The 27,602-nt window shown below is 40.3% G+C and overlaps 1 protein-coding gene across 1 annotated transcript; it reads left to right on the forward strand.

The window, feature by feature from the left end:
- The first annotated feature begins 17,669 nt into the window (after nucleotides 1–17,669).
- UTP3 (UTP3 small subunit processome component) lies at nucleotides 17,670–20,362 on the forward strand. The gene has a single exon (XM_074228395.1). It carries the CDS (start codon nucleotides 18,138–18,140, stop codon nucleotides 19,551–19,553), a length of 1,416 nt encoding a protein of 471 aa, XP_074084496.1. The 5' UTR covers nucleotides 17,670–18,137; the 3' UTR covers nucleotides 19,554–20,362.
- Nucleotides 20,363–27,602: the final 7,240 nt, after the last annotated feature.

Genomic DNA, 27,602 nt, shown 5'->3' on the forward strand with positions numbered 1-27,602 from the left:
ACAAGTCACTGGAGCAGCTAAGTGGTGCAGTGGATGGAGCACCAGCCCTGGAGTCAGGAAGACCTGAGTTCAGATCCAAGCACAGACTCTTAATAATTGCCTAGCTGTGTGACCTTAGGCAAGTCATTTAATCCCATCACCTTAAATAAATTAAAATTTTTTTTAAATTAACAATAAAAACTAACCAGTCACAAGCTTCTCCAGCTTCATTTTTTTCCTTCTGCAAAAAGGAGATTAAAATCTTTTGAACCTGCCTCACAAGTTGTGAAATTAAAATTTTAATATAAAACCTTACTATATGTCCGTTATTACTATTTTTACTTTGCATTCTTGATCTGCATATCTTGAGCATGTAATTCCATTATCCAAATCCCATCCATTTCTAAGAAATCTTTCAGATAAAATCTCCCAAGAACACTGAAGATGGCTCCCTGGTTCTTATGATATTTCAAGGGTACCAGTCTCACACTCACAATGTTCAATCATTATTACTGCATTGAAATAATTTATAAATGGGGCAGTGAGGTAGCAAAGTGGATAGAGGGCCAGATCTAGACAGGAAGACCTGAGTTCAAATGATATAAAACATTTACCAGTTGTGTGACCCCCGGGCAAATCACTTAATCTCTGCTGCCTCAGTTTTCCCATCTATGAAAAGGGAATCATTATAACACTTCCCTCCCAGGGTTATCATGATGGTTAAATGAGATAATAATTGTAAAGTACTTAGCATATATCTGGCACAGAATAACCTCTATATAAAAGTGAATTATTATTGTTATCACCATCTAATCAGATTATAAATAGATGGTTTCTCTCCTCAATTAAACTTAATTGGATGATGACAAAAATATGACAATTGTCCTGTAAACATTTTGACAAGGCATTGAAGGGTCAGACTCTTCCTGGCTCCAGCTTGGTGAATTGGATCAGTCAGTCAATAAACATTTGTGAAGTGCCTCCACTGTCCCAAGCACCTTGCCAAGCTGGGGATACAAAGAAAGGCTGAGGACAGTCCGGGCCTGGAGGGCCTGGAGAAATTCACAGTCTAATGGGAGAGACAAGGTGAGGATGGGAGAAGAAAAAAGAGTTGGTTCAACAAGTATTGCTTCAGGACCAGCTTGGTGGCTCTGTGCTAGGGACAAATAAAGAAACAATCTTTACTCTCTACAAAGTACTCGATTGGAAAGAGGGGAAGAGGGACTGCCACTCACCCTGCTCCATGAGCACCCATTCTGCTCAGCTGGACCATCCCCTGCAGGACTTCTGTGACCATGCTGGGTCCCTTGCCACCTCATGAAGGTCACCTTTTCAGGTGGCTTTTGCCCAGAGCAGATCACTCCTACAAAAGGTCCCAAGACCAAGACCTAGTCTCCTTTCCTTCCTGGCTTCCTTCCAGTGAGGAGGCAATACCAGCAACAACTGGACACTGGAGGCAGAGAGCCCCAACTGGGCTCTGGTCCTCCCTTCAATCAGCACCCCCATACCTTCTTCAACCCCTGCTCTTCATCCCATGCTCCCCTTTCCCTTGTGTCCAGGCCTTCCAAATTGAACTCTCTGATTGATTCACTGCACTAATATACTAGTCTACAGAAAAGGGTAACAGGTACTTCATACACTCCAAGACCTTCCCTCCTCTCCTGTTCACAGGACACACGTGTTCATTAATATAAAGTACTTCTAGGGGTAATAAATAGTAATTGTTTGGTCTTTCTATCATATTGCTTCAGCACTTGAAAAATCAATTATTTCATGGGTGTAGACAAATAACATGTAGAATAGTTCAAATAGTGGGCTTAAATTCTCTCCATCACATATGTATATATATATATATATATATATATAGAGAGAGAGAGAGAGAGAGAGAGATATTATATATATTTATATATATATATATATTTTTATATATATATATATAATATGCATTATATTATTAGGCATCTCTTCAAAATCTGCAGTCTAAGAATAATTACTCCTCCTCCAAATGCCTCAACTCTCTTCAAATGGTAGCTGTAAGGGTAGCCTTTTGAGTTCTGATCCATTTGCTTCACCCTCAGCATAAACCAGGAAGGCATGAACACAGTAAATATGTTCAGGGAACATGCAAATGAACTTGTAATGAATACAATTAGAGAAGGAAGATGGTTTAATGATTTGTCCATTGTCATCTAATTGATTTTTTTTAGGGTTTGTTTTTTTTTACAAGGCAATGGGGTTAAGCGGCTTGCCCAAAGCCACACAGCTAGGTAATTATTAAGTGTCTGAGGCCGGATTTGAACTCAGTAACTCCTGACTCCAGGGCCGGTGCTTTATCCACTGCGCCACCTAGCCGCCCCCCCCTTTTTTTAGGGTTTTTTTAAAATTTTTATTAAAGATATTATTTGAGTTTTACAGTTTTCCCCCAATCTTGCCTCCCTCCCCCCACCCCCACCCCACAGATAGCACTCCGTCAGTCTTTTACTTTGTTTCCATGTTGTACCTCGATCCAAATTGGGTGTGATCAGAGAGAAATCATATCCTTAAAGAGAACAGAATTCTCACAGGTAACCAGATCAAACCATAAGACATCTGGGGTTTTTTTTTTCCGAATTAAAAGGAATAGTCCTTGTACTTTGTTCAAACTCCACAGCTCCTTATCTGGATACAGATGGCATTCTCCTTTGCAGACAGCCAAAAATTGTTCCCAATTGTTGCGCTGATGGAATGAGCAAGTCCTTCAAGGTTGAACATCACTCCCATGTTGCTGTTAGGGTGTACAGTGTTTTTCTGGTTCTGCTCATCTCACTCAGCATTAGTTCATGCAAATCCCTCCAGGTTTTAGGGTTTTTTTTTTTTAACAACATCTAATTGATTTTTGTGGACAGACTGTCTTATTGACTTAGCTAAGCACTGAGTGGTGCTTACTTCTTTGTTGAGAATTTATTTAATTTCCTCTTGATTGATCTTCCAAGAATTTCTCTCTGTCAGCTATTATATCAAATAACTGTGGCCGTTTACTTTTTATTCCTCTGCAAAATGTTTAAAACAGCAGTGAATTTACAGCTGGCATTTAAAATTTATAAAAAGCTTTAGGTAAATTATCTCCTTTGATACCCAATACTTAGGTATAGTTCTTCAGAGAAACAATCAGTAATCTTATTCTGCTCTGATACCTTAAGAGTAATCACAGCAAACTCATGGAATCTAATTTACTGAGCACTGATACATATCTGAAAACAATTAAACATTTCTATGTTTAAGGTTTTATTTGGTATGGAAAAGATAAATATGACTCTTGTTTTAAAATGACTATAATATTATTTTCAATTAGTGATTTAGGAAAGGAGGCGATACTATAATTTTGTCAGAGGTGAAATTTTCATTCCTTTTTAAAATCAGGACTATGCAATTGGACTACTATCAATTAATAAATTAGTTTGTCCTCTTTCTCCCACATTACCATAGGTGCATTTTTTTATTTTGTTTGCTTAAACATTTAAAATATTTACCAATATTTTACTTGGTAACCACATTTGTTATTTTTTAAGAGACAGCACCTTTGTTTGCAACAAGAAACTTGGAAGTGGCTGTGGGTTCAAAGTTGGTTTCTAGTTTAAAATCAAACAGATGTTAACAATTTTACCTATTCTCTTCATCTTTCTTGCACCTAAAAATAATACAGAGAGTTTCTATGACTGTTAAAAAAAAATCACCTAAATCAATTTCTGTCTATTGTTAACCCTAAAGGCAAAGTTTCCAGTTACTACTCTTAACATTAAGGACAAAACAAAAGACAGTGAGGCAGAGGAAAGAAAAAGAGTTAAAAAAAAAACTTTCCCATTTTCAAAATTTCTTACAACCTGCTATATTTTTCACATGCTACCAGAGAGGTGAATGAAATTCCCAGAGGGTCAAGTGCTAGGGATGGAAGAATACAGAAAAATTCATGAGATGCAATTTCCCACCCCCCCTTCCCACTTTGTCCTTGACTTTGGATTCACTAAAATATCAGAAAGATTAAAGAAATAAAGATAGATATATCTGGATTTTCATCCCCAGACAATCTATCCTTCTAACCAGATAAGGCTAGATAGAGAGATAGATATGTGGATGCATACACACATCTTCTCTCTCTCTCTCTCTCTCTCTCTCTATATATATATATATATATATATATATATATATATATATATATATATATATATATATTCATATCTAACTATGTAGGTTGTCTAAGAAAATGTTCAGATTAAAATTTCTCTCATTATTTCTTCTTGCATTTCTCAGGCCAGGGAACATGACCAGGTAGGGTTTGCCAGGACCCAAACCCATTCCTGGCTGCCTTCCCATTTTTCAGCTTCATCCTGTGTGCAAGATGAATCAATAATCATATAACCCATTCTTTCCTAAATGTAGTCAGGTGGCCTAGTGGATAGAATACTGGACCTCCAGTCAGGATGAACCTGAGCTCAAAACTAGCATCAGATACTCCCAAGTCATAAGACTCTGGACAAGTCCTTTAACTGTTATCTACTTCACTTTCCTTCTCTGTAAGTTGGGGGATAATAACAAAACTATCTCCCAGGATAGTTGTGAGAATAAAATGAGATAATGTTCATAAAGCACTTTGCTCCTAAATAACCACAAACACCCTAAAATAATTTTTTTGTAAAGTAATAGGAAAAAATGGCCAAAAAGGGGAAGGGAAGGAGGAACCTCTGTAAGCACATAATGACTAGGCCCAGCTATCAGGTTGGCAAAGATGACAGAAAAGGAAAATATGATTTGTTCTAAGTGGAAGAACTATCACAGTAAAGCACTAGTGGTAGGACTGTGAAGTGACACAATCATTTTGGAAAACAATTTGTAACTATAACCAAAATGTGACTAAACTGTGCGTATACATTGACACAATAATAATAATTAGCATTATATAGTGCTTTAAAGTTTGTAAAGGACTTTACAAATCTAATTTGATCCTAAAAACCCTGGGGAGTAGGAACCATCCAAATCTCCATTATACAGATGGGAAAACTGAGGTAAGTAGTATTGAAGTGACTAGATCAATGTCACATTACTAGTGCTTGGTTTTAGTAGGATTTGAACTCAGATCTTCCTGTCTCCGTGTCCAGTTCTTTCCACTCTGACACAATAGTATCACCACTAGGTTTATATCCCAAATAAATCAAAGGAAAAAGAAAAGGTGGTGAGGGGAAGAGAGAGCAAGTGAGCACTTTTTGCTGTAACAAAGATCCAGAAATACAGTGAGTCCTCATCAGTTGGGGAACAGTTTAAAAAAAATCATAGTATGGGGGCGTCTAGGTGGCGCACTGGATAAAGCACTGTCCTTGGAGTCAGAAGGACCTGAGTTCAAATCGGGCCTCTGACGCTTAATAATTACCTAGCTGTGTGGCCTTGGGCAAGCCACTTAACCCCACTTGCCTTGCAAAAACCTAAAAAACAAAAAAATCATAGTATGTGAATATAATGCAATATTATTATACAATAAAAAATGATAGGGGCGGCTAAGTGGCACAGTGGATAAAGCACCAGCCCTGGAGTCAGGAGTACCTGGGTTCAAATCCAATCTCAAACACTTAATAATTATCTGGTTGTGCAGCCTTGGGCAAGCCACTTAACCCCATTTGCCTTGGAAAAAAACTAAAAGAAAGAAAGAAAGAAAGACACAGAGAGAGAGAGAGAGAAATAGAGAAATGAATAAATAAATAAAGAAAGAAAGAAAGAATAAAAAATGATAAAAAGAATGGATTCAAAGAAACATTAGAAGATATATATTAACTGATGTACAATAAACAGAACCAGAATCTATAACAATTGCATTTTTTTTGTTTTGGGGGGGGGGGGGGGTTTGCAAGGCAATGGGGTTAAGTGGCTTGCCCAAGGCCATACAGCTAGGTAATTATTAAGTGTCTGAGGCCAGATTTGAAGTCAGGTACTCCTGACTCCAGGGCTGGTGCCCTATCCACTGTGCCACCTAGCTGCCCCAACAATTGCATTTTTGGAAAGGAATACAATTGAGAAAAACTCAAGAGCAACCCCAACTCTATAGGGCTGCTGAATCTCATTTCTAGGCAGTTAAGAAATGAATAAGAGGTACAAAATGAGTTATATACTTTTAGATATACCTGTGTGTGCATTTATGTTGTGACTGCACTTAATACAAAAGAGGGGACAGAGAACTACAGAAGAGATTGGGGAAGTTATCATCATGATACTAAAAATGACCCTCCAAGATGAGCAGAACCAGAAGAACATTGTATACCCTAACAGTGTTGATCAGCCCTACTGGACTTGCTCATTCCATCAATGCATTAACCAGGGACAATTTTAGGGGATCTGTGATACCATCTATATCCAGAGAACTGTGGAGTTTAAACAAAGTCCAAAGTCTATTACCTTCAATTTAAAAAAAAATGTCTCATCAAAAAAAAGTCTAATCTAAGGGAAATGAATGAATGAATATTTACAAAAATATAAATTGCCCAGGTTAAAGAGGAAATTAAGTATCTAAACAACCCTATCTCAGAAAAAGAAATTCAACAAGCCATTATTGAACTCCCTAAGAAAAAATCTCCAGGGCCAGATGGATTCACAAGTGAATTCTATCAAACCTTTAAGGAACAATTGGTTCAAATTCTATATAAACTCTTTGGCAAAATAGATGAAAACATAACTCTGCCTAACTCTTTCTATGACACCAATATGGTGCTGATATCTAAACCAGGAAGAGTCAAAACAGAAAAAGAAAATTATAGACCTATCTCCCTAATGCATATAGATGCAAAAATCTTAAATAAAATCTTAGCAAAGCAATTACAGCAAATTATCACTAGAATAATATGACCAAGCAGGATTTATCCCAGGAATGTAGGGTTGGTTCAATATTAGGAAAACTGTTAGTTTAATATCAATAACAAACCTATCAGAAATCATATGATTATATCGATAGATGCTGAAAAAGCCTTTGACCAAATACAGCACCCATTCCTACTAAAAACACTAGAGAGTGTAGGAATGAATGGATTATTCCTTAGAATGATAAGCAGTATCTATCTGAAACCATCAACAAACATTATATGCAATGGGGAGAGACTAGAGGCATTCCCAGTAAGATAAGAGGTGAAAGGGGGTGCCCATTATCACCACTACTATTCAATATCGTATTAGAAATGTTAGCTTCAGCAATAAGAGAAGAAAAAGAAATTGAAGGAATTAGAATTGGGAAGAAACAAAACTCACTCTTTGCAAATGACATGATGGTATACCTAGAGAATCCTAAAAAATCATCTAAAAAAACTACTACAAACAATTAGCAACTTTAGCAAAGTAGCAGGATATAAAATAAACTCATAAATCCTCAGCATTTCTATATGTTACTAGCAAGATACAGCAGCAAGGGCTAGAAAGAGAAATCCCATTCAAAGTAACTTTAGACAATATAAAATACTTGAGAATCTACCTGCCAAGGCAGACTCAGAAATTCTATGAAAACACTTCTCACACAAATAAAATCAGATTTAAATAACTAGGCAAATAACAACTTCTCATGGATAGGCCAAGCCAATAAAATAAAAATGGAAATTCTACCTAAATTAAACTACTTATTTAGTGCCCTATCAATCAAAATTCCAAAAAATTATTTTAATGAGTTGGAAAAAATTGTAAGTAATTTCATATGGGGAAATAAAAAGTCAAGAATCTTCGGGGATTTAATGAAAAAAAAGTGCAAAAGAAGACTTAGCCTTCCCAGATCTAAAATTATATTATAAAGCATCAATAATCAAAACTGTCTGGTATTGGCTAAGAAATAGAGTGGTGGACCAGTGGAATAGACTAGGTGCAATAGCAGGAAATGATTATGGTAATCTGCTATTTGATAAACCAAAAGAGTTCAGTTATTGGGATAAAAACTCTCTTTGATAAAAACTTTTGGGAAAATTGGAAGTTAGTATGGTAGAAACTTGGATTAGATCAACATCTCATACCCTACAACAAGATAAGAACAAAATGGGTACAGAATTTAGTAAAAAAAAAAAATATTATTAGCAAACTTGGAGATCAAGGAATAGTTTACCTGTCAGATCTATAGAAAGGGAAGCAGTTTATCACCAAGGAAGAGATGGAGAACATCATTAAAAACAAACTAGACAATCTTGATTACATTAAATTAAAAAGCTTTTGCACAGATAAAACCATTGTAACCAATATCAAAAGAAATGTAGCAAATTGGGAAACAATTTTTACAATTAATGTTTCTGACAAAGGACTCATTTCTAAAATATACAGAGAACTGAGTCAAATTTATTTAAAAAAAAGCCATTCCCCAACTGACAAATCGTCAAAAGATATACAGAGGTAATTTACAGATAAGGAAATCAAAATGATCCATAGTCATATGAAAAATTGCTCTAAATCATTACTGATTAGAGAAATGCAAATTAAAGCAGCTCTGAGCTACCATTTCACACCTCTGAGACTGGCCAATATGACCAGAAAGGACAATGATCAGTGTTGGAAGGGATGTGGGAAATCTGGGACACTGATACATCTTGGTGGAGCTGTGAACTCATCCAACCTTTCTGGAGAGCAATTTGGAATTATGTCCAAAGGGCAACAAAAATGTACATACTCTTCGATCCAGCAATACCACTACTGGGCCTATGCCCTGAAGAGATGATGAAAAAGGGTAAAAAATATCACTTGTACAAAAATATTCATAGCAACCCTTTTTGTGGTAGCAAAGAATTGGAAATTGAGTGAATGTCCTTCAATTGGGAAAACGGCTTAGCAAACTGTGGGATATGTATGTCATGGAACACTATTGTTCTATTAGAAACCAAGAGGGATGGGAATTCAGGGAAGCCTGGAGGGATTTGCATGAACTGATGCTGAGGGAGATGAGCAGAACCAGAAAAATATTGTACACCCTAACAGCAATGTGGGGTTGATGATCAACCTTGATGGACTTGCTCATTCCATCAGTGTGAAAATCAGGCACAATTTTGAGATATCTGTGATGGAGAACACCATCTGTATCCAGATAAAGAGCTGTGGAGTTTGAAAAAAGACCAAAGACTATTATCTTTATTTTTTTTTAAGTATTTTATCATGTAATTTTATTATCTCTTATATTTTATTTTTTTCCTTACAGATATTATTTCTCTCTCAACACATTCAATTTAAATCAATGTATAGCATGTAAAGACTATCAGACTGCCTTCTGTGGGGGGTCGGGGGAGGGAAGCGGGATTGGGGGAAATTGTAAAATTCAAAAAAACAGGAAAGGAGGGAGGGAGGGAGGAAGGAAGGAAAAAAAAAGAAAAAGAAAAAAGTATCTTATGTACTACATAATTTTGCTATCTCTAATGTTTTATTTTTCCCTAAGGATATGATTTCTCTCTCAAAACATTCAATTTCGATCAGTGTATACTATGGAAACAATGTAAAGACTATCAGACCACCTTCTGTGGGGGTGGGGGGGAGGAAGGGAGAGTGGAGTAAAGATTGTAAAATTCAAAACCTTACAAAAAATTTTAGGTAGAAACTATTGTATATAATTGGAAAACAAATTTTTTTTTTAAATGACCCTGGTACTTCCCACTTATGGCCAAAATTATAAGTAGGTGAGGAAGAGTCTGTCTGGCATAAATTGTGAATGAGTGGAATATTACCAGTAAAACCCTCACAGGGTTAATATTCCTAGTGAAGGCCTCTCAGGATTAAGAAATATTAAGAAAAACAAATTATTATCATCATTATTATTATTATTAGACTATTCCTAGAAAGACCTTGTGTTCCAAAAGAGAAACTAATGAGCCACCTGCTTTATGATAAGACTATTTTTACTAGACTTAGACATTAGTTCATTTTAGATAGTTATAGATATGAAGGTCATTGAAATCTTTTTTTTTGTATTCTCCACCATCTGCATGGTGAGGTAATATTTTATGAAAACCTTTCATTCTTTTCTTTGTTATTGGGGTAGATTTTCTAGAACAGAATGTAACCCTGAAAAACTCAGCCAATGAGTTGAAGGGGAGGGGGAAGATGCATTAGGTCATATAATCTCACTTGACTGTCCTTGATGTGAGATTGTGTCTGTCGTTTCTCAAGAAAAACAATTAAAACCTTCATTTTGCTCAGAATCAGTCTCTGAAGATTTTCTTAGTGGATTTTTATCCCTCAAATGAATACAGGAGGAACCAGAAGTCTTAAAGAGAGCTTTCCTCCTATCTGAAGAGCTAAAATCTAGGGGCGGCTAGGGGGCATAGTGGATAGAGCACCGGTCTTGGAGTCAGGAGTAACTGGGTTCAAATCCAGTCTCAGACCCTTAATAATTACCTAGCCATGTGGCCTTAGGCAAGCCACTTAACCCCATTGTCTTGCAAAAAAAAAAATCTTATAGACTGGATTGTTAAAATAAATAAATAAAGCAATAAAGCAAAAATAAACAAATAAAGGTATAGGCATTTTCTATTGAATGTCTCCTGGATTCAGAGGTTCCATTTTTGCTTTCAGCCTGCAAGAATCAGGAGGGATAAGGAGAGCACTTGCTGACAACTGAGCTACTCTTATTGACATAATCAGTCTGCTAACCCTGTGGACACCACCCAAGGTTGAGGTAACAGAGACTGTGGCTGCCTGCATCTACTAAGAATCCCAACTGTACATCTATGCAAAGAAAAAACACCAAACATGATAGTTACATCAGGGTCAAATGAAATGGATTTGACTGGCAAATATTCTAATAGTCTCCGTTATCTGATTAACATTCCAATAGATTTGTCTGGTTTCCTGCTGTGAACCAATAAGAATAAATTCTTCTTAAAGATAGGTGATCTATGAGAGACTTGCTCTTCTCAGAAGGACAATGATCAAAGACAATTGTAAAGGATTTGTTATGAAAAATACCATCCACATCTAGAGAAGGAACTATGGAGTCTGAATAAAGACCAAAGCATACAATTTTCCATTTTTTTAATTTGTTTTGTTTTTTTCCTTCTCATGCTTTTTCCCTTTTGTTCTAATTCTTTTTTTCACAACATGATTAATAAGGAAATATGTTTAAATTAGGCGTTCATGTATAACCTATATTAAATTACACCTGTTAAGGGGAGGGGGAAAGGAAAAGAGAGAAGAAGAAAATGTGGAACTCAAAATCCTAGCCCAAAAAATGAATGTTGAAAACTATCTTTGCATATAGTTGGAAAAATAAATAATTTTTTTAAAAAGAATGCCATTGTGAACCTTATAAAAATAACTTTTGTGAACCCTATTAGTAATTCACAAAAACCTTTGCATAGCATGATTTTATTACCAGTTAATGTCTGATAACAATTACTGAATTATTTGAAATATTTTCCATTCTCAGTGGGTGGGGGAAAGACAGAAAAGATAGAATTTGAAGCTGAAAATAAAAAAAAATAAAATAAAATAAAATTGAACTTAGATAACAAAAACAAGATTTCCAACATTGGCTGGCTATTTATCCTATCATATAGCATTTTTTTTATAAAGACAGTAGAAAATAAACCCCCTTTAGGTAAGAGAAAACAAAACTCATTGCTGGATTATGCTTAAGGCATTCATTCTTTTAATATTATATTACTTTGACATAATAATTTAAAAATACTTTCTAATTATGGCATTAACAGCTGCTAAACATATCAATTTTGAAATTAGTTTTAAAATGTAAACTGATAAATTAGTTTATGATGCATCCCTAACCAAGTTTGGCAGAATTACCTTATTTTCTATTCTCAAAATTTATGGCTTCCAGGGGAAAGAACTAGAAAAGAAAAATAGATCCTCTAAATTCATGCCCATGCCTTCATATCCAAGCTTTTAAAGAGCTTCTCATTCATAAGATAAAGCACTTTGATTTAACCCAAAGAAAATTACCTATTATTAGGAAGAATACAAACCTCAGGATTTAATTAACCTGTTCTATGAACAAAAGGACCTCTGACAGGAATTTAGTACCTCTCAGGCAATTCAATTGAATAAATTTACCTAGTATTAAAATGAGTTTTGTCTTTTGAAGGGAAGGGACAATTTATGTGTTCTACAATAATACCGTAATAAGAACAACTTATATCATTTATCTTTAGGTTAATGTGCAAGATATGTTTTTCTTATCCTCAAGGTCACTTTCAGTCCTAAAATCTTATAATCTAATGACCTGTTGTTACTGAAATTAAAAACAAAAAAAAAGTAATTAAGGCCTAGGCAAGCGCATGCTCTCTGTGCCAGGTGCATACAATTGACATTGCTGGGGTGGGGAGGATCAAAGATGTTCTCCATGCCCCCTCTCCTGTCTGGAAGTTAAAGAAAGAATGCCTAAGGGGTGAGTAGGTGGTGCAGTGGGTGGAGCACTGGCCCTGGAGTCAGGAGGACCTGTCTTCAAATATGGCCTCAGACACTTAATGATTACCTAGCTGTGTGGTCTTGAGAAAGTCATTTAACCCCATTGCCTTGCAAAAAACACTGTGGGGGGGGGGGGGGGGGAAGACTGCCTAGATCTCAAGTAAAACTAAAAACAGGCACCTGACCTCCCCACAGGACCTATACCACTCTTCTGACTTCGATGCTGCCCTGAACTGGACCTCAACCACCTCTCCTCAAGTGGAAACATTAAGGATTGAAGTTTGGGGGGGGGCACAGCTAGTGGCACAGCAGATAGCAGGCCCTTGTTTGTGTTTGGAGTCAGGAAGACTGATTTTACTCAGCTGTGGGACCCTAGGCAAGTCACTTAATCCTGCTTGCCTCAGTTTCCTCATCTGTAAACTGAGCTGGAGAAGAAATGGCCAACCACTCTGGTATCTTTGCCAAGGAAACCCTAAACAGGGTCAGGAAGCATCAGACATGACTGAAAATCAACTGAACCACAAAAAAGTTTCTAGAGTCAACCAACCATGCAGTGTGGTGGATTCCATCTTTCCCAAAAGCTTTTTTTTTTTAGGTTTTTTGCAAGGCAAATGGGGTTAAGTAGCTTGTCCAAGGCCATATACCTAGGTAATTACTAAGTGTCTGAGATCAGATTTGAACCCAGGTACTCCTGACTCCAGGGCCGGTGCTTTATCCACTGCGCCACCTAGCCGCCCCTCCCAAAAGTTTTTACAGTTACTCCAGACTAAAAATATCACCACAGAGTTGAACCTCCTCTAAAATCAAACAAAGAACTCAGGATCTGGAAAGCTGATTCCCTCCAGGCTTGAACAGACCATATAACTCATAGTATCAAAGAAAGCCAAAATATTTGGTCTTCATTGTTAAGAGAATCAATAAGCATTTGTGTAAGACACTATGATAGGGACATCAAGACCAAAATAAAAAAAAGAAGTAATCTTCTCTTATGGAGTTTATACTCTATCTGGTGAAATAACAGTTATACATTTCAGTTAACAAGGTAAATGCAAACTATTTTAGAAGTAATGTAAAGGCACTAAAAGTAGGGGAATAAGAAATAGGCAATGGCACCAGTGGATGATCCCTAAGCTGAAGTCTGAAGGGACCAAGAGAGCTCAGAAGCAGTCATGAGAAAGAAGTGACACAATAAAAATGAATCGGAGGGCAATTGCTAAGAAACCCAACAATGTAGCACAGATATCTTGAAGGCCACAAACCTACAAACTATACATTTTTTGTAACGAACAACATAAACACTCATTGGATGGCATAACCTCCCAAAAATAGTCATCTGGCCTGAAGAGACTAGGCATGCACACCACTCACTGTAAACTATTAGGCCCTTGCTGGTTTAGCTGCAAAGGTGAAAACTCACACTAGGTGAAAACTCCCCCAAAGCAGAGATGAAAAGCACTACCAAGGTTTCTCTCAGGAGTTCACACCTTCTTGAGGGCCTATATAAGGGCCCACCCTTTAATCTTGTAACCTTATTTCCAGCCAGAGGGTAGAGGAAAGAGCTTCAGTTAACCTTCCTAGGTTGACTAGCCTTGAAAAAAGAAGGTCTAGAAGCATGGATGTCAAAAACTTTTTCCAAAGCTTCAAAGAGGCTCTGACCTGTCCCATGTGCTTGGGTTATCTCACTGACCCGATGATTGTCAAATGTGGCCATACCTTCTGCAAAGAGTGTCTTCTCAGCTGCTGGAAGAAAACAGGCACCCCAATAAGCTGCCCAAATTGCAGTGAAATCATAGAATGTGGAGACTTTTTCTACAATAGGAAGCTGAAGAATCTGGTTATCATTGGCAAGATGCTTAGACCTCACTTCCTGCAGAACCTCAGGGACCTGACCACTTGTGACACACATGGGAAAGTAAAGATCTTGTTCTGTGAGGAGGACCACAGACCCTTGTGTGGACATTGCTTTGTAAACCCAGAGCACAAGGGGCACAAAGTCCTTCCTTTGGAAATGGCTGCTGGTCAGTGCATGGAGAAGCTCCAGGCAACATGGGAAAACTTAAAGGAAAAGAAGCAAAAATGTCAAATGGAATTGGAATGTGAGAAAATGAGAGAGGAACAGTGGGAGGTTGAGGGCCAGACTCTCAAAGAATTGGTTGAATCTGAATATGAGAAAATGCACCAGTTCTATTTGGAGGAAGAATGGTTAGAGTTGCAAAGGCTGGCCAAGGAAGCAAAAGACAACTTGGCAGTTGAGGACAAGGACAGACAGCCCCAGGAGATTCTGAATCTGCCAATGAACTCAGAGAAGCAGCCTATGGAAATGTTGAAGTTGGAAGGCCAGGCTACAAAATGGGCAGTTAAATCTGAATTTGAGAAAAAGCACCAATTCTTGTCTGAGGAAAAACAGCTACATTTGCAAAGAATGGACCAGGAATTGAAAGACAGCTTGGTAAAGTTTAAGGAGAACAAGGCAAAAATGACCCAACAGCTCCATAAGCTGCAAATGGCGATGTCAGAAATAGAGAATAATTTTGAGAAGCTTCCCATTGAAATTCTCCAGGATGCAAAAGGCATTTTGGAAAGGAATGAGGAGCTGCTTCTTCAAAACCCAGCAATTGCTTCACCCAGATGGACTACCTACTCCATCCCTGGCATGACAGAAATGTTGCTGACTTTCCACAGTGAGCTAACCCTGGATCCTGAAACTGCCAATCCTCATCTTGTCCTGACTGATAATTTGAAGAGTGTTGAATATGTTTCTGTCCCACAGGATGTGCCGGATAACCCTAAAAGATTTGATTTTGCTTTCTGTGTCTTGGCATCCCAGAGCTTCACCTCAGGGAAACACTATTGGGAAGTAGAGGTGGGGAATAAAACAGAGTGGGAAGTGGGCATCTGTAAAGAATCAATCAGCAGGAAGAGCACTCTCTCCAAGTTATCTGAGGATTCATTTACTCTTGTAGCCTTCCCATTTGGAAATTACTTTTGCCTCTGGTATTCCTATCACAACATTAATGTAAACCAACCTATTCATAAGGTGGGTGTTTTCCTTGATTATGAAAGAGGCCATATAGCATTTTACAATGCTGATGATGAAACTCTAATCTACAGTCCCCCAAATGTTGCTTTTCAAGGACCTCTTCGGCCTTGCTTCTCTCCCTGCTTTACAAAGGGGAAAAACTCCTCTGGTGCTCTAAGTATCTGCTCCAGGAGTAACTAACAGAATTCTATGAATGATGATAATTGCTAAAATGAGATTTTCAAATTCAAGCACTTAAAACCAACCCCTAAAATGACTTTTTATTCATTGGAATACATGTGGAATATATCAATAAAGTTATGTATCATATCTGCAAGGTTTTGAGTTTCACATTTTTTCTCCCTCCCCGTTCCCTCTTACAGAAAGCAAATAGAGGTTATACGTGTATAATCGTGTAAAATATAAATCTATCTTAATCATGTTGTGAAAGAAGAATCAAATCGAAATGGGAAAAAAATTAGAGAGAAAATAATACCTAAGAGGTGGCTAGGTGGCGTAGTGGATAAAGTACCTGCCCTGGAGTCAGGAGTACCTGAGTTCAAATTCCGTCTCAGACACTTAATGATTACCTAGCTGTGTGACCTTTGGCAAGCCACTTAACCCCATTTGCCTTGCAAAAACCTAAAAAAAAATAAATACCTAAAATAACTTAAAAATTGAAAAATAGTAAACTTTGGTCTGCATTTAAACTCCACAGTTTTCTCTGGATATGGATGCTATTTTCCATTCAAAGTCTTTTAGAATTGTCTTTGATTATTGAACTGCCGAATGACTATATCATTACCAAAATTCTATCTTATTTATACCAAGGAAAAAATTCATTGTGACCATAGGGGAAAAAAGGCTATTATTCTACCTCAGAGGAGAGATGATCAAGGCTTGAGATGATCATCAGATTATGGCCCTGTAGAGAGGAAGCAGACATGAAATATTGCATAACTCAAACCTGTAAGACTTGACAAATGGTTGCATGATGAGATAAGGGAGTGGAAAGAATCAAGGATGACACCAAAGTTATGATGGGATGCCCTCAACAGAAATAGAGAAGAGGGCTGGTTTGCCAGAGATGAGGAGGGAAAGATGATGGATTTCATTACAGATATGGTGAGATAGTTATCCAAAGTCTAATAAGCAATTGGTGATGTAGGAATGAAATTCAGAAGGGACTAGGACTGGATATATAAATCTGGGAGCCATCTATATGTAGAAATATTAAATCCAATAGTGCTAATTAAGTCACTAGGAGTGAAAAGAGCCCAAGACAGAGCCTTTGGGTACGTACATACATATATATATATATGGGATGTAGCATGGATAATGATTCCAAAAAAAAAGGTACTGAGAAGTGATGTAAGAGAAAAACTAAAACAGGGGGACAAAAGGTATCTAGCAGACTAGAGTGCTCAACAGTGTTTTATGCTATAGAAAAGGCCTGAGAAAGGGTCATTGAATTTGCAAATTAACAGGTGAATAGTTTGAGGGATTCATTCCACATCTTGGGAGAAACAAACCTGTTATGAGAGACTGATGACTTTGCCGCAAAGAGACCAAACTGAGTTTAGGATTCTAAGTAAGCTGTTTTCACTGATAATTTAGACAACAAACCAATCAACAGGATGTTGCAGCAAATGATATGAAAGTAAATCATTTCATAGGGAGAGGAAGGGGTAAAGAAAAAGGAGGATCAGTCAAGAAAGAAAAGGGGATTTTGGAATGCAAGTAGCAGAGTTCATTATCAGAATAAGAAAAACATTCCTAGTTCAACGGCCGGGGAAAGAAGGAAGAGAGGAGAAACTTAATAAATGCAGAAGCAAGCAATTTAGACAAAATTTTATCTATGGACAAGGAGTGATCGTTAGTGTTTGAGACCATTAGCTTTAGTGTCACAGTGAGTTTTCTCTTTTGCCAGGCAGCCACTGTAAGTGCCCGAGGGCGGATTTGAAGCCAGCCGCCCCGCACAGGGCTTTTTAGGCCTCTAACAATGGAAGCCATTCCTAGGCTGCGCTCACTCCGCTTACCGCGGCACCGGGACTTTTGGGACACCCTGGCCACTGAGACCCCCCTTTTCTGGGCTGCTCCGTCTTTGGGGGAGATGGCGAAGAAAGGAGGAAAGGGCTCGAGCCCCGCCTCCGACTCCCGCCGGCGGTTCCTGGGGGGCCATGTGCCCCGGGAGGGGGCTTTGGAGCGCCCCTCCTCATTCTCTCAAGCCTCAGCCCAGCCCCCACGACTGCCGGAAGTCCCTCCCCCTAGGGTTTCCCGTATGTAGGCGGCCGGCGCGAAGGCCTGGGCTTGACGTTTTCTCGGCCGGTCCGCGGCGTGGAGGCCCAGCAGGCGCGCGATCAAGGCTTGCGGCGCCAGGCCCCGCTCTCTTCCTTATTTGAGGCGGCGGGGGTCGGCAGAGGGCGCAGCTCCGCCCGAGGACCCCGGGCAGCCGCTCAGGCGCCTCCCGCTGATCGACAGCCAGGCGGCCCAATGGCGCGGAGGCACTGAGCGCGGAGAGGAAGTCTCCGCCCCCAAAGCCCCTCTTCCCGACGTGGCTGCGCGCGCTCGTGCTTCCCGCTGCTCCCGAGCGCGCCGGAACTTCGTAACGCTCAAGAGGACGTGGCCGGAGCTGGCGTCCAAACGGCAAGGCCTGCTGGGAACCGGAAGCGGAGCGGAGCGCTTCCGGACAGTCGCTTCCGGCGGCGCACGGTGGCCGGGAGCCGGTGTGGGCGCCGGAGCCGCTGCTGTCATGGTCGGGAAGGCGCGGAAGCGCGGGGTCGGGGCCCGCCGGGCGGCTCGGGCCCGCCAAGTGGAGGAGGAGGAGGAGGAAGAGCAGGGGCCGCCGCCCTCCCCGGGGGACCCCAGCTACTTCCAGGACCAGGTGGACGCCTTCCACGAGGAGCGGGCGCGCGCGGCCCTGGCAGCCTCGTGGAGTGACGGGGAGAGCGGGGCCGAGGACCCCGGGGAGGAGGAGGAGGTGCTAGGCCTGGACGTGGAGGAGGAGTCCGAGGAGGAGGAGGAGGAGGACGAGGAGGGGGACGAGGCCGAGGACGCGGGCAGCGTCGGGGGCAGCTCCCTGCTCAGCGATGCCGAGGACGCCGACCCCAGCCTGGCCTGGGGCCGCCGCAAGAGCCTCTACTACAGCTCGGACTCCGCGGCCTCCAAGGGCCGGGCCGCGCGGAGCCAGCAGGAGGCCGAGCAGGAGGAGCTCGACGAGGAGGAGGAGGCGCAGCGCATCCAGCGCCGCCTGGCCCAGGCCCTGCACGAGGACGACTCCGGCCTGAGCTGGGTGCGGGCCTTCGGCCGGAGCGCGGAGCGGCCGGCGCCCGCCGAGGCCCGCACCCGCGTGGCCACGGACCTGGGGCGCCTGCCGGTCAGGGAGAAGCTGAAGCTGCTGCGCCGGGAGGCCCCGGAGCTGCCCGAGCTGCTGCGGGACCTGAAGGCCAAGCTGGCCGAGCTGCGGGACGAGCTGGAGCCGCTGCTGCGGCTGGCGGAGCGCGGCCTGCTGCCCCCGGGCCGCGGCTGCCGCTACCTGCGCGCCAAGTACAGCCTCTACCTGCACTACTGCTCCAACGTCAGCTTCTACCTGGTGCTCAAGGCCCGGCGCGCCCCCGTGCGCGGCCACCCCGTCATCCAGAGGCTCGTCACCTACCGCACGCTCATCAACCGCCTGGCCGCGGTGGACCGCCGCCTGGCCCCCGACGTGCGCCGGCTGCTGGCGCGGGCCCGCGGCGGCGCCCAGAGGCCCCTGCCCGCCCCGGCCCCGGCCCCCCCGGGCCCCGCCGAGGACTCGGACTCGGACCAGGACCAGGACCAGGAGGCGGCTCGGGAGCACTACCGGGAGATGGAGGAGAGGCTGCGGTCCAAGAGGAAGAAGGAGGAGGAGGAGGAGGAGGAGGAGGCGGCGGCGGCGGCGGCTGAGCCAGAGCCCAGCGAGCCCAGCGCCAAGAGAGCCATCACCTACCAGATCGCCAAGAACAAGGGGCTGACCCCCCGGAGGAAGAAGATGGACCGGAACCCCCGCGTGAAGCACCGGGAGAAGTTCCGCCGAGCCAAGATCCGCCGGCGCGGCCAGGTCCCGCAGCCCCGCACCGAGGAGCGCAAGTATGGTGGGGAGCTGTCGGGCATCCGGGCCGGCCTGAAGAAGAGCATCAGGCTCCGCTAGCCGCCCGCCGGCCCCAGCCCGGCCGAGGCCTTCCCTTCTCTCAGGCTGGCTTCTCGGCAAAAAAGCACTTTCTGGTTTTAAGATTTGTTTTGTAGTTTCCGTTTGCAATTCTATGTAAAAGTTTGTTGCCGCAGGGCTTATAAGCCTTATATGGGCTTTGCACCTGGGAAGGAATGAAAGGTAATGAGACCTTGGTTTTTTTTTATTCATGGGAAAAGGGAGTTTTACCAGGTTTTCCCGTGTCTTGTCCCTGATTGGTTATTTATCTCACCCCTACAACAAAAAGTAAAACCTTTTGCTCAATTTTTGGCCATACCTAAAATTCCACCAGTTCACTTTCTTAGAATGTTGACTTTCTTCTCCAAGCATCCTACCTCTTAAACTACAGAGGAAGTTCACCTTTTTGCCAGATTTTCTTTTTCCGGAACCAGGATAGAATGAGGGTTCTTTGACTAGGGCGCTGCTGAAAACTTTGCCTACGTAATAGTTTGATCCGGGACTTTATTCTAAAAAAAGATTACAAAGAGGTAGGCCAGAGATGCTTTCATTTTGAAAACAAGTGATATAATTTATGAACTAGTTTTACAAGGCATTGGCTCAAAATTGAGAAACCTTCAAAAGATGTAGATTTTGCATTAAACTCATTTTGGGTTAAGTAAATGCTTAATGAATAGGAGAGAAGTACTGTTGCATCATAGGGATAAAGGAAGGAAAAGTTGAGAGCTTCCTGTTGGGTGGGGATTCCAACATGATTGAAATTTTCTATTATCCTGAATAACAGATGGAGAATAAATGATAATGGTTTCTAATGAATGTGGTCTGAGTTTCATTTGGAATGTTCAAAATGAGGTTGTTTTTTTAAAAAAAAGGGTTTAATCATTCTGATCTCTACTAATTTGCTTATTTTTAAGAATATGATTCTTGGTGCTTATCCTTCATTACCAAATACAAAAATACTAAGTGAATGTAATCAGTATGTAGTAAGAATAAGGGTTTAGGGAGAGGATCAAAAGATTTACAGTTTTTTAACTGCAAGGACCCATGAAGACTATTTGGACCAACCCGACCAACCATTCACTTTTGAGATGAGGAAACTGAGACCTAGAGAAATTAGGAGACATGCCTAATGGCAGAGATAGATACCAATTTGTGTCTCCTGTATTTAAATCTTTTTTTTTTTAATTTTATACTGGGTCTTCACTCAAGGTGGGATATGGGGTATTTGGGAGTTGGGCTATGAAAAAAGGGTATGCAGTAAGTTGAAATGAAGTTGGTTGTGTTAGAGTTCTTATCAAAGGACCTTGAAGAAGTATCCATGTACACCTGAAGAGCCATGAAGAAAAGAAGTACTCATTGTTAAGGTTTTAACAAGGTTAAAAAAAAATTACATTCAGGATCCAGTTCCATTCTTTAAATGAACTCATGACATTTCCTAGCATTAACTTAGTTCTTAGAACTTTGCTGGAATATAATCAGTATGCTGACCTGTCTGACTTAGGGTCACATTCCCCTGACCTCAGTTTTGTCATCCTCCTTAACTTCTGTGACCTTTATCTTCACTTCAACCATCTGCAGGTTTTGTAACTGCCAGGACCAGATTTTGTTTTCCTCCCTCTCTGATAATATTCTCTTCCTCTGCCTTATTCTTCCTAAATCTGTTCCTTAACCTCCCAATAACCTGCCATGCCCTACCTGTACTAACTCCTCTTTCAAACTGCTTCTGACTTCACTTTGTTCTTCTCTTAACCCTGTAGTTAAATCAGGAACATTGTCCATCTTTGGTTCTCTTGTCCCCGTTGTCCTACCATGCTCCACCCTGCCAGTCCTGTGTTTTGGGGGTACACAGTTGAGCCCTTGGTGCTACATGATAATCTTTTTATTACTAATTGATTTGCATTCTTCTCTATTATTCCAAACCTTAATTGTAAAGCCTCAAACACACTTTGTTTCTCCTTAGACATCAAAGCACTACTGGAAAAAAAAATCAACCATATGTCATAAGGTTCCCTTACCCATAAAAAATCTTTTACATCTTCACTCATCCCCTTTTACTTGTTATTGAGACAAAAGTGGTACTTCTAGCCAGGACAAATAGTTCTACTTATACTTCTCTGTATTCTCTCGTTGTCTATTTTTTCTGTGCTGGCTCTTTCTCAGTGTCAATAAATATAACTAGATCTCCCTCAACTTTTAAGCATTCTTTATCTTGGTCCTTAATAGTTTTTCAAGTTGTTCTAGATTTCCTTTTCACTGCCATTTTCCTAAAAAAATCTACAGTTACATATTTTCATCATTCTCACCCCTTCAATTTGACTTTGTAGCTCTCCAGGGTAAGCGATAAAAGTATCTGCTTTTTTTTTTTTGCACCTTGGTAAACTTTGAGCAGTCCCCCCATTTTCTTGGATACTCTCCCCTTCCCTGGCTTCTGCAGCTTCTGTCTTCCCATCTGTCACACTACATGGTCAGGCAGGCTCTTGGGCCGGGTTTTCAAACCCATCTACACACAAGGTTTGTTGCCTGTGCATTCTCTTCCCTTCTGATCTCTGCTCCCATGGGTCAAGCATCCTGTTTTTCCGTATATATTCCCAAACATCTATCTCCTGGACATCCTCTGGGTTTCTCAAGCTTTATCCAAAACATCCTTTTTTTACTTCAGTCGGGATTTCTATTGAGAGTACTATAGCATCCCAAGTACCCAGGTATATAATCAGCTCCCCAGTAAGCCTAGATTTTTTTGATTTTTTTTTTTTATTGTTCTATAAATGTATTTGTCATTTATACACATATATGGTTGAGTTTTCCTCAAGATTGTTTCTTTATCCTTCTGGAGCTTCTATGTTTCATATTTTCAGCCTTTTGAAATAGATTCAAATACTAAAGCCTGGCAAACACCTGGCCTTGAGCCATGGCCCTGGCTAATCTCATTAACTTTCCACCTGCTCCTTCTCAGAACCTTTACCAATTAGTGAATATAACTGATCACTGGCTCAAGATGCTGACTTCAGTCTACAAGTTAACTTGGCTCCCCTGCTTTGAGAGAGAGAGAGAGAGAGAGTCCACACCTAATACCCATTCTTTTTTTCCATTGCCCTAAAGTGATGATAGAGTCAAACTGAAATGCTGTTTCTTATGTCTATTTTCTCTTTTACCACATGTAACCATACTGTAGATTAGCAAGGATATTTATTTACAGAAATAAGCACAATATAAAATAATTAGAAGTGTTTGAACACTTTTCCTGTAACCCAGTCTAAACAGACAGTAGCTTGCTTTAGTTCTCTTGCCCTGTAGTTCAGCAGCCCTTTCTCCCTCTTTCCTCCTCACCTAGATGCACACTACTGGAGAATGCCAACTCACTTTAGTTCTAGGACGCCCCTGGAGGAGGTAGTCCTTGACTCTTGGCTCCCTTTCACACTGTACAGCAATGCATTGCTGAGGCTCACTCTTCCTTCTCTTCACATCTCAGCACCGTCTCCTCTTCATCACAGCTACATGAGGTCACTCCCCTCTTCAAGAACTTTCTTTTGCTCTCTTAGGAAAAACCTCAAGTCCGTGAAAGCAGTGGCACCCCCACCCCACAAGCAGGGGCCTCCTCCCCTTTCTACCTCAAGTCATACAGTTCCCTTGGACCCCCTTGGGTCTCTAAGCATGTCAGCTCTCTGAACTCCACTTGCCATCCCTTTCCAAACCTTTTCCTGTTTGCTTAAGATACCTCCCACTCCTGCAGGACCTTCCTTCCCTGACTCTTTTATCTTCCTACCAGACCTTGCTCCTTCCTCTATCCTGGTGGCAAATTAGAGAAAGTAAGACTGGCCTAGAGGAAGGAAGGTCCAAGTTCAAATCTGCACTAGCTATGTGAACCAGGGCAAGTTACTGAACCTACCTCAGTTTCCTTAATTGTAAATGTGGATAATAATAGCAACTACTCCCCTCATCCCCAGTTGTGCTTAGCATATAGGAGATCCTTAATAAATGCTACTTTGCTTTCCTTCCTAAGTTATTAGTCCTCTTTCCTACATTCATCTTGTAATACGTTTATTTTGTGTATATGATATACCTCCCCCTTATCAAAGTTCATCTTTATATCCCTAGAACTATTTTCCTTATTGATTCATCTTCCCTGTACTTCAAACCTATCCTGAGCCTATTCCCTAATCCACAATTCTACCTCTAATCCCTCCTCTGTTTTGTACTAATAGTCATTTGCCTTTCTCTGCCTTCCCAGGTATCCTCTAGTCATCTAATTCAACCTAGAGCATCGTCTCTTGAATCATTCAATCCTTTTTCTTGTGGCAATTCATCCCCAGCCATAGATAGCTCTCTCTTCTACTCACATGCTACTGAACAAAGCTGGTGAAAATCACATATCCTGAATCCTTGCTGCCACCAGGCAAGCCATTCTTCCCTTAAAAAACTGAATCCTACTTTTCTCATCAGCTATCAATTATACTGTTTCCCCTCCTTAATAAAACTCCCAGAAACCAGAGTTATGCTTATTACCTCCACTTTCTGTCATTTCTCAACTTTTTCTTTCTGACTTCTTTCTCATCAATAAACTGAAAATGCTTTCTCCCGAGTTAACAGTGATCAAGTTTTTTGCTTTTTTTTTTAAATCTTCTTGATTTGTTTCATTTTACTCTTCAGGCCATTCTTTCCTCTTAGGGGTGTTTTCCCTGGATTCATGACACCTTTCCTGGTTCTCCCACCTGTCAGTTCTCAGTTTCATCACTGGCTCTTCATCCATATGGTGACAACCATATCATGCTCTCTCATCAATTCTACCCATTCATTTAGTAATTGTAAGAGACAATGCATGAAAGAAAGTTCCATTGCAGAGTGAGTGAATATGCCTTTCTCTTCTCAATAACCACAAGAGACATTAGTTAACTTTTCTAAAATTCTATTCACATACTTCTTTTTTTCTTTTGATTAGATTTGTTTGAGAGGGGCACACTAATAATCCTCAGTTAATTAAAGTTTTGCTATTCACTTCTCCCTGCACTTGAACTAACTGTTTTCCTTTAAATACTGTGTTTACATATGTTAAGCATTGATAGATATGGTCACTATATTTCCATCCCATTTAATGTAGTTAACTTGTTTTTCTGTCTGTATTTGCTGTTTCCTTCTCTGAGATTCTAGTTGTCTCAAGGTTTGAGTTTTAGTTGCATGCCCAGTTCACCAATTTGTTCTTTCACCCTTTGGTTAATGAAAGTGTTGAGAGTTATAAATATTTCATTAAGGACTGCTTTGGCTGCTTCCCAAAAGTTTAGAATGTTGTTTCATCATAATAAATTTTCTTTAATGAAGTTAGCAACTTTTCATGATTTTCTTTGTTCAACCAATTGTTTAAGATTAAATTATGTTCCTGATGCTGAGCTAGATGAGTAGAACCAGAAAAATGTTGTACACAGTAACAGCAACATGAGGGTGATGATCAACCTTGATGGACTTGCTCATTCCATCAGTGCAACAATCAGGGACAATTTGGGGCTGTCTTTGATGGAGAATTCCATCTGTATCCAAAGAAAGAATTATGAACTTTGAATAAAGACCAAAGACTATTATTTTGAAATTAGAACAAAAAAACCCTTATCTTATTACATAATTTTGCTATCTGCTTTATTTTTCTTCCTTAACGATATGATTTCTCATCACATTCAACTGAGATCAATGTACACCCTGGAAACAATGTAAAGACTAACAGAATGCCTTCTGGGGGTATGGGGGGGAGGGAAGCAAGAATGTGGGAGGGAAATTGTAAAACTAAACAAAATCTTTCTTTAAAAAAATGTGTCAAATATCAGTACCTAGGTTTAAAAAAATGTATTTGGTGACTGATAAAATAAAACAATTAGGTGCCTGACAGGCACATGACAGTGGAGTTAATCTATCTTCCTGCAGAACAACTAACCTATACTAATTGTGTATTGTTTATTAAGTCATTTAATTTCTCTAGATCACCATTTCCTCCTCTGTAAAATTGGGGTTATCATTCTTATGCTACAGTTATTGTGAAGAAAGTGATTTGCAAACCTCAAAAAAAAAGATTAGGTTCCTTTTGATTTGAAAACCTTTATTTAAATATCCTTTAATATAATTTTAATTGTGACAGGTTATTAAAAGATGTGTCGGATTCTGTTTTTTTTTTTTAGGTTTTTGCAAGGCAAATGGGGTTAAGTAGCTTGCCCAAGGCCACACAGCTAGGTAATTATTGTCTGAGACTGGATTTGAATCCAGGTACTCCTGACTCCAGGGCCTGTGCTTTATCCACCCCTAAGGATGTGTCTAAGAGTTTTGCTTTTCCATGATTCTCCAGAAGTGACTATATTTCTCTTTTGGACCACTCTACCTTTGTGCATGTTTTTGCCTTTAGACTTCCTATAAGGGGGCGGCTAGGTGGCACAGTATTTATATATCCTGTATATATTGTAATATATTGTAGTATATATTGTAAACTGACATTTCTAGAAGACATTCTATTCGTATTTTGAAGAGATTCTAGACGTAAAGCATGTTTAGGTCCCCATTTAAGCATTGTCTTAAAAGAATTCTCCAAAATAAATCTCTGGACTAGAGCGATTCAGAGGAAGAAAAGCCCCTGACTCCTCCAGGGTCAGCTTCATACACACATGCAAATACCTCATCCCCTAGTCTTTTTAAAGTCGAGCTCCTTACTGGGTCTGTTGGGTTAAAGAAAACAATGAAGTATAATTGCCTCTCAGTATGGCATTGTATATATTGCCATTGCCTTCAATGCAGAGGGTGCTGCAGAATTACGTTAGATTCATTAGATTCACAGGATCTTTGGAACTCAGAAAAATGAATCTTTGTAGTTTTAGTTTAGTCTTTGGTTTTTCATCATTAAGAAAAGTTAGAACTTGGTTTTGGCCTAAATGTGGTGATTGGCACTTTAGTAACCACAAAGATAAATTGTAAAATCACACACATACACTCAAAAAAATTAAAGATTTACAAACTGGAAGTATGTTTTTATTAAGAAATAAGTGATAGAGCACCAGCCCTAGAGTCAGGAGGAGCTGAGTTCAAATCCCACATCAAATAAATTGCCTAGCTGTGTGACCTTGGGCAACTCACTTAACCCCATTGCCTTGCTTCCAAAATAATCTTTTTTAAATAAACATTTTATTTTTCCAATTACATTTTATGAAAGTTTTTCAACATCCACATGCATATTTTAAAATTACATAATTTTCATCCCACCACCCTCCCCTCACTGGTTAACATTATGCAAACATATTTTGATAAACATGTTTACAGATTAGTCATTTTTAGTATGAGAAATTAGGACTAATTGAAAGAGAAACATAAGAAATTTTTTAAAAAGTGAATGTAGTGGGGGCAGCTAGGTGGCACAGTGGACAGAGCACCAATCCTGGAGTCAGGAGGACCTGAGTTCCAAATCCTGCCTCAGACACTTAATTGCCTAGCTGGGTGACTTTTGGGCAAGTCACTTAACCCCATTGCTTTAAATAAATAATAAAATCAGAAAAGAATGTAGTATTCATCAGATTCTGAAGGGTTTGGTTTTTTTGTTTTGTTCCCAGGGTTGTCCTAGCTCTCTGAATTGCAGAGAGGAGCTGCATCCATCAAGGTTGATCATCTCACTATGTTGTTGTTGATGTATACCGTGTTCTCCTGGTTCTGCTCCCTTCATTCAGTATCACATCTTGTAATTCTTTCCAGGCTTCAGAGAAGCATAAAATAAAGATTCTTAAAAGATCTCAAGTGCCCCTAATGCCATATAAAGAGACCCATAAATTCTTTGAGCACAGCCATAAGCAAAGGAAATCTGTACAGATCCATCATGCATTTCAGTTAACTGTATTAACCTGCTTGTAAAGAGACTAGGTGAGAAGCAATGTAAAATAAATTTATAAAAGGAGTAAAGCTTTGGAATGGATCCTGAATGGGTTGGGGGGAAGGGAGAAAAGCAAAGGAGTCATTTCCATTGTAAGTCAGAGGTCTTTCCAGGTCAGAAGAAAAGAAAGGGATGCAAGTCCTTCAGCCAAGCTATTTTTCCTGCCA

The sequence above is a fragment of the Macrotis lagotis genome, chromosome 3 (assembly GCF_037893015.1).
Source record: "Macrotis lagotis isolate mMagLag1 chromosome 3, bilby.v1.9.chrom.fasta, whole genome shotgun sequence".
In the NCBI taxonomy this organism is placed as follows: domain Eukaryota; kingdom Metazoa; phylum Chordata; class Mammalia; order Peramelemorphia; family Peramelidae; genus Macrotis; species Macrotis lagotis.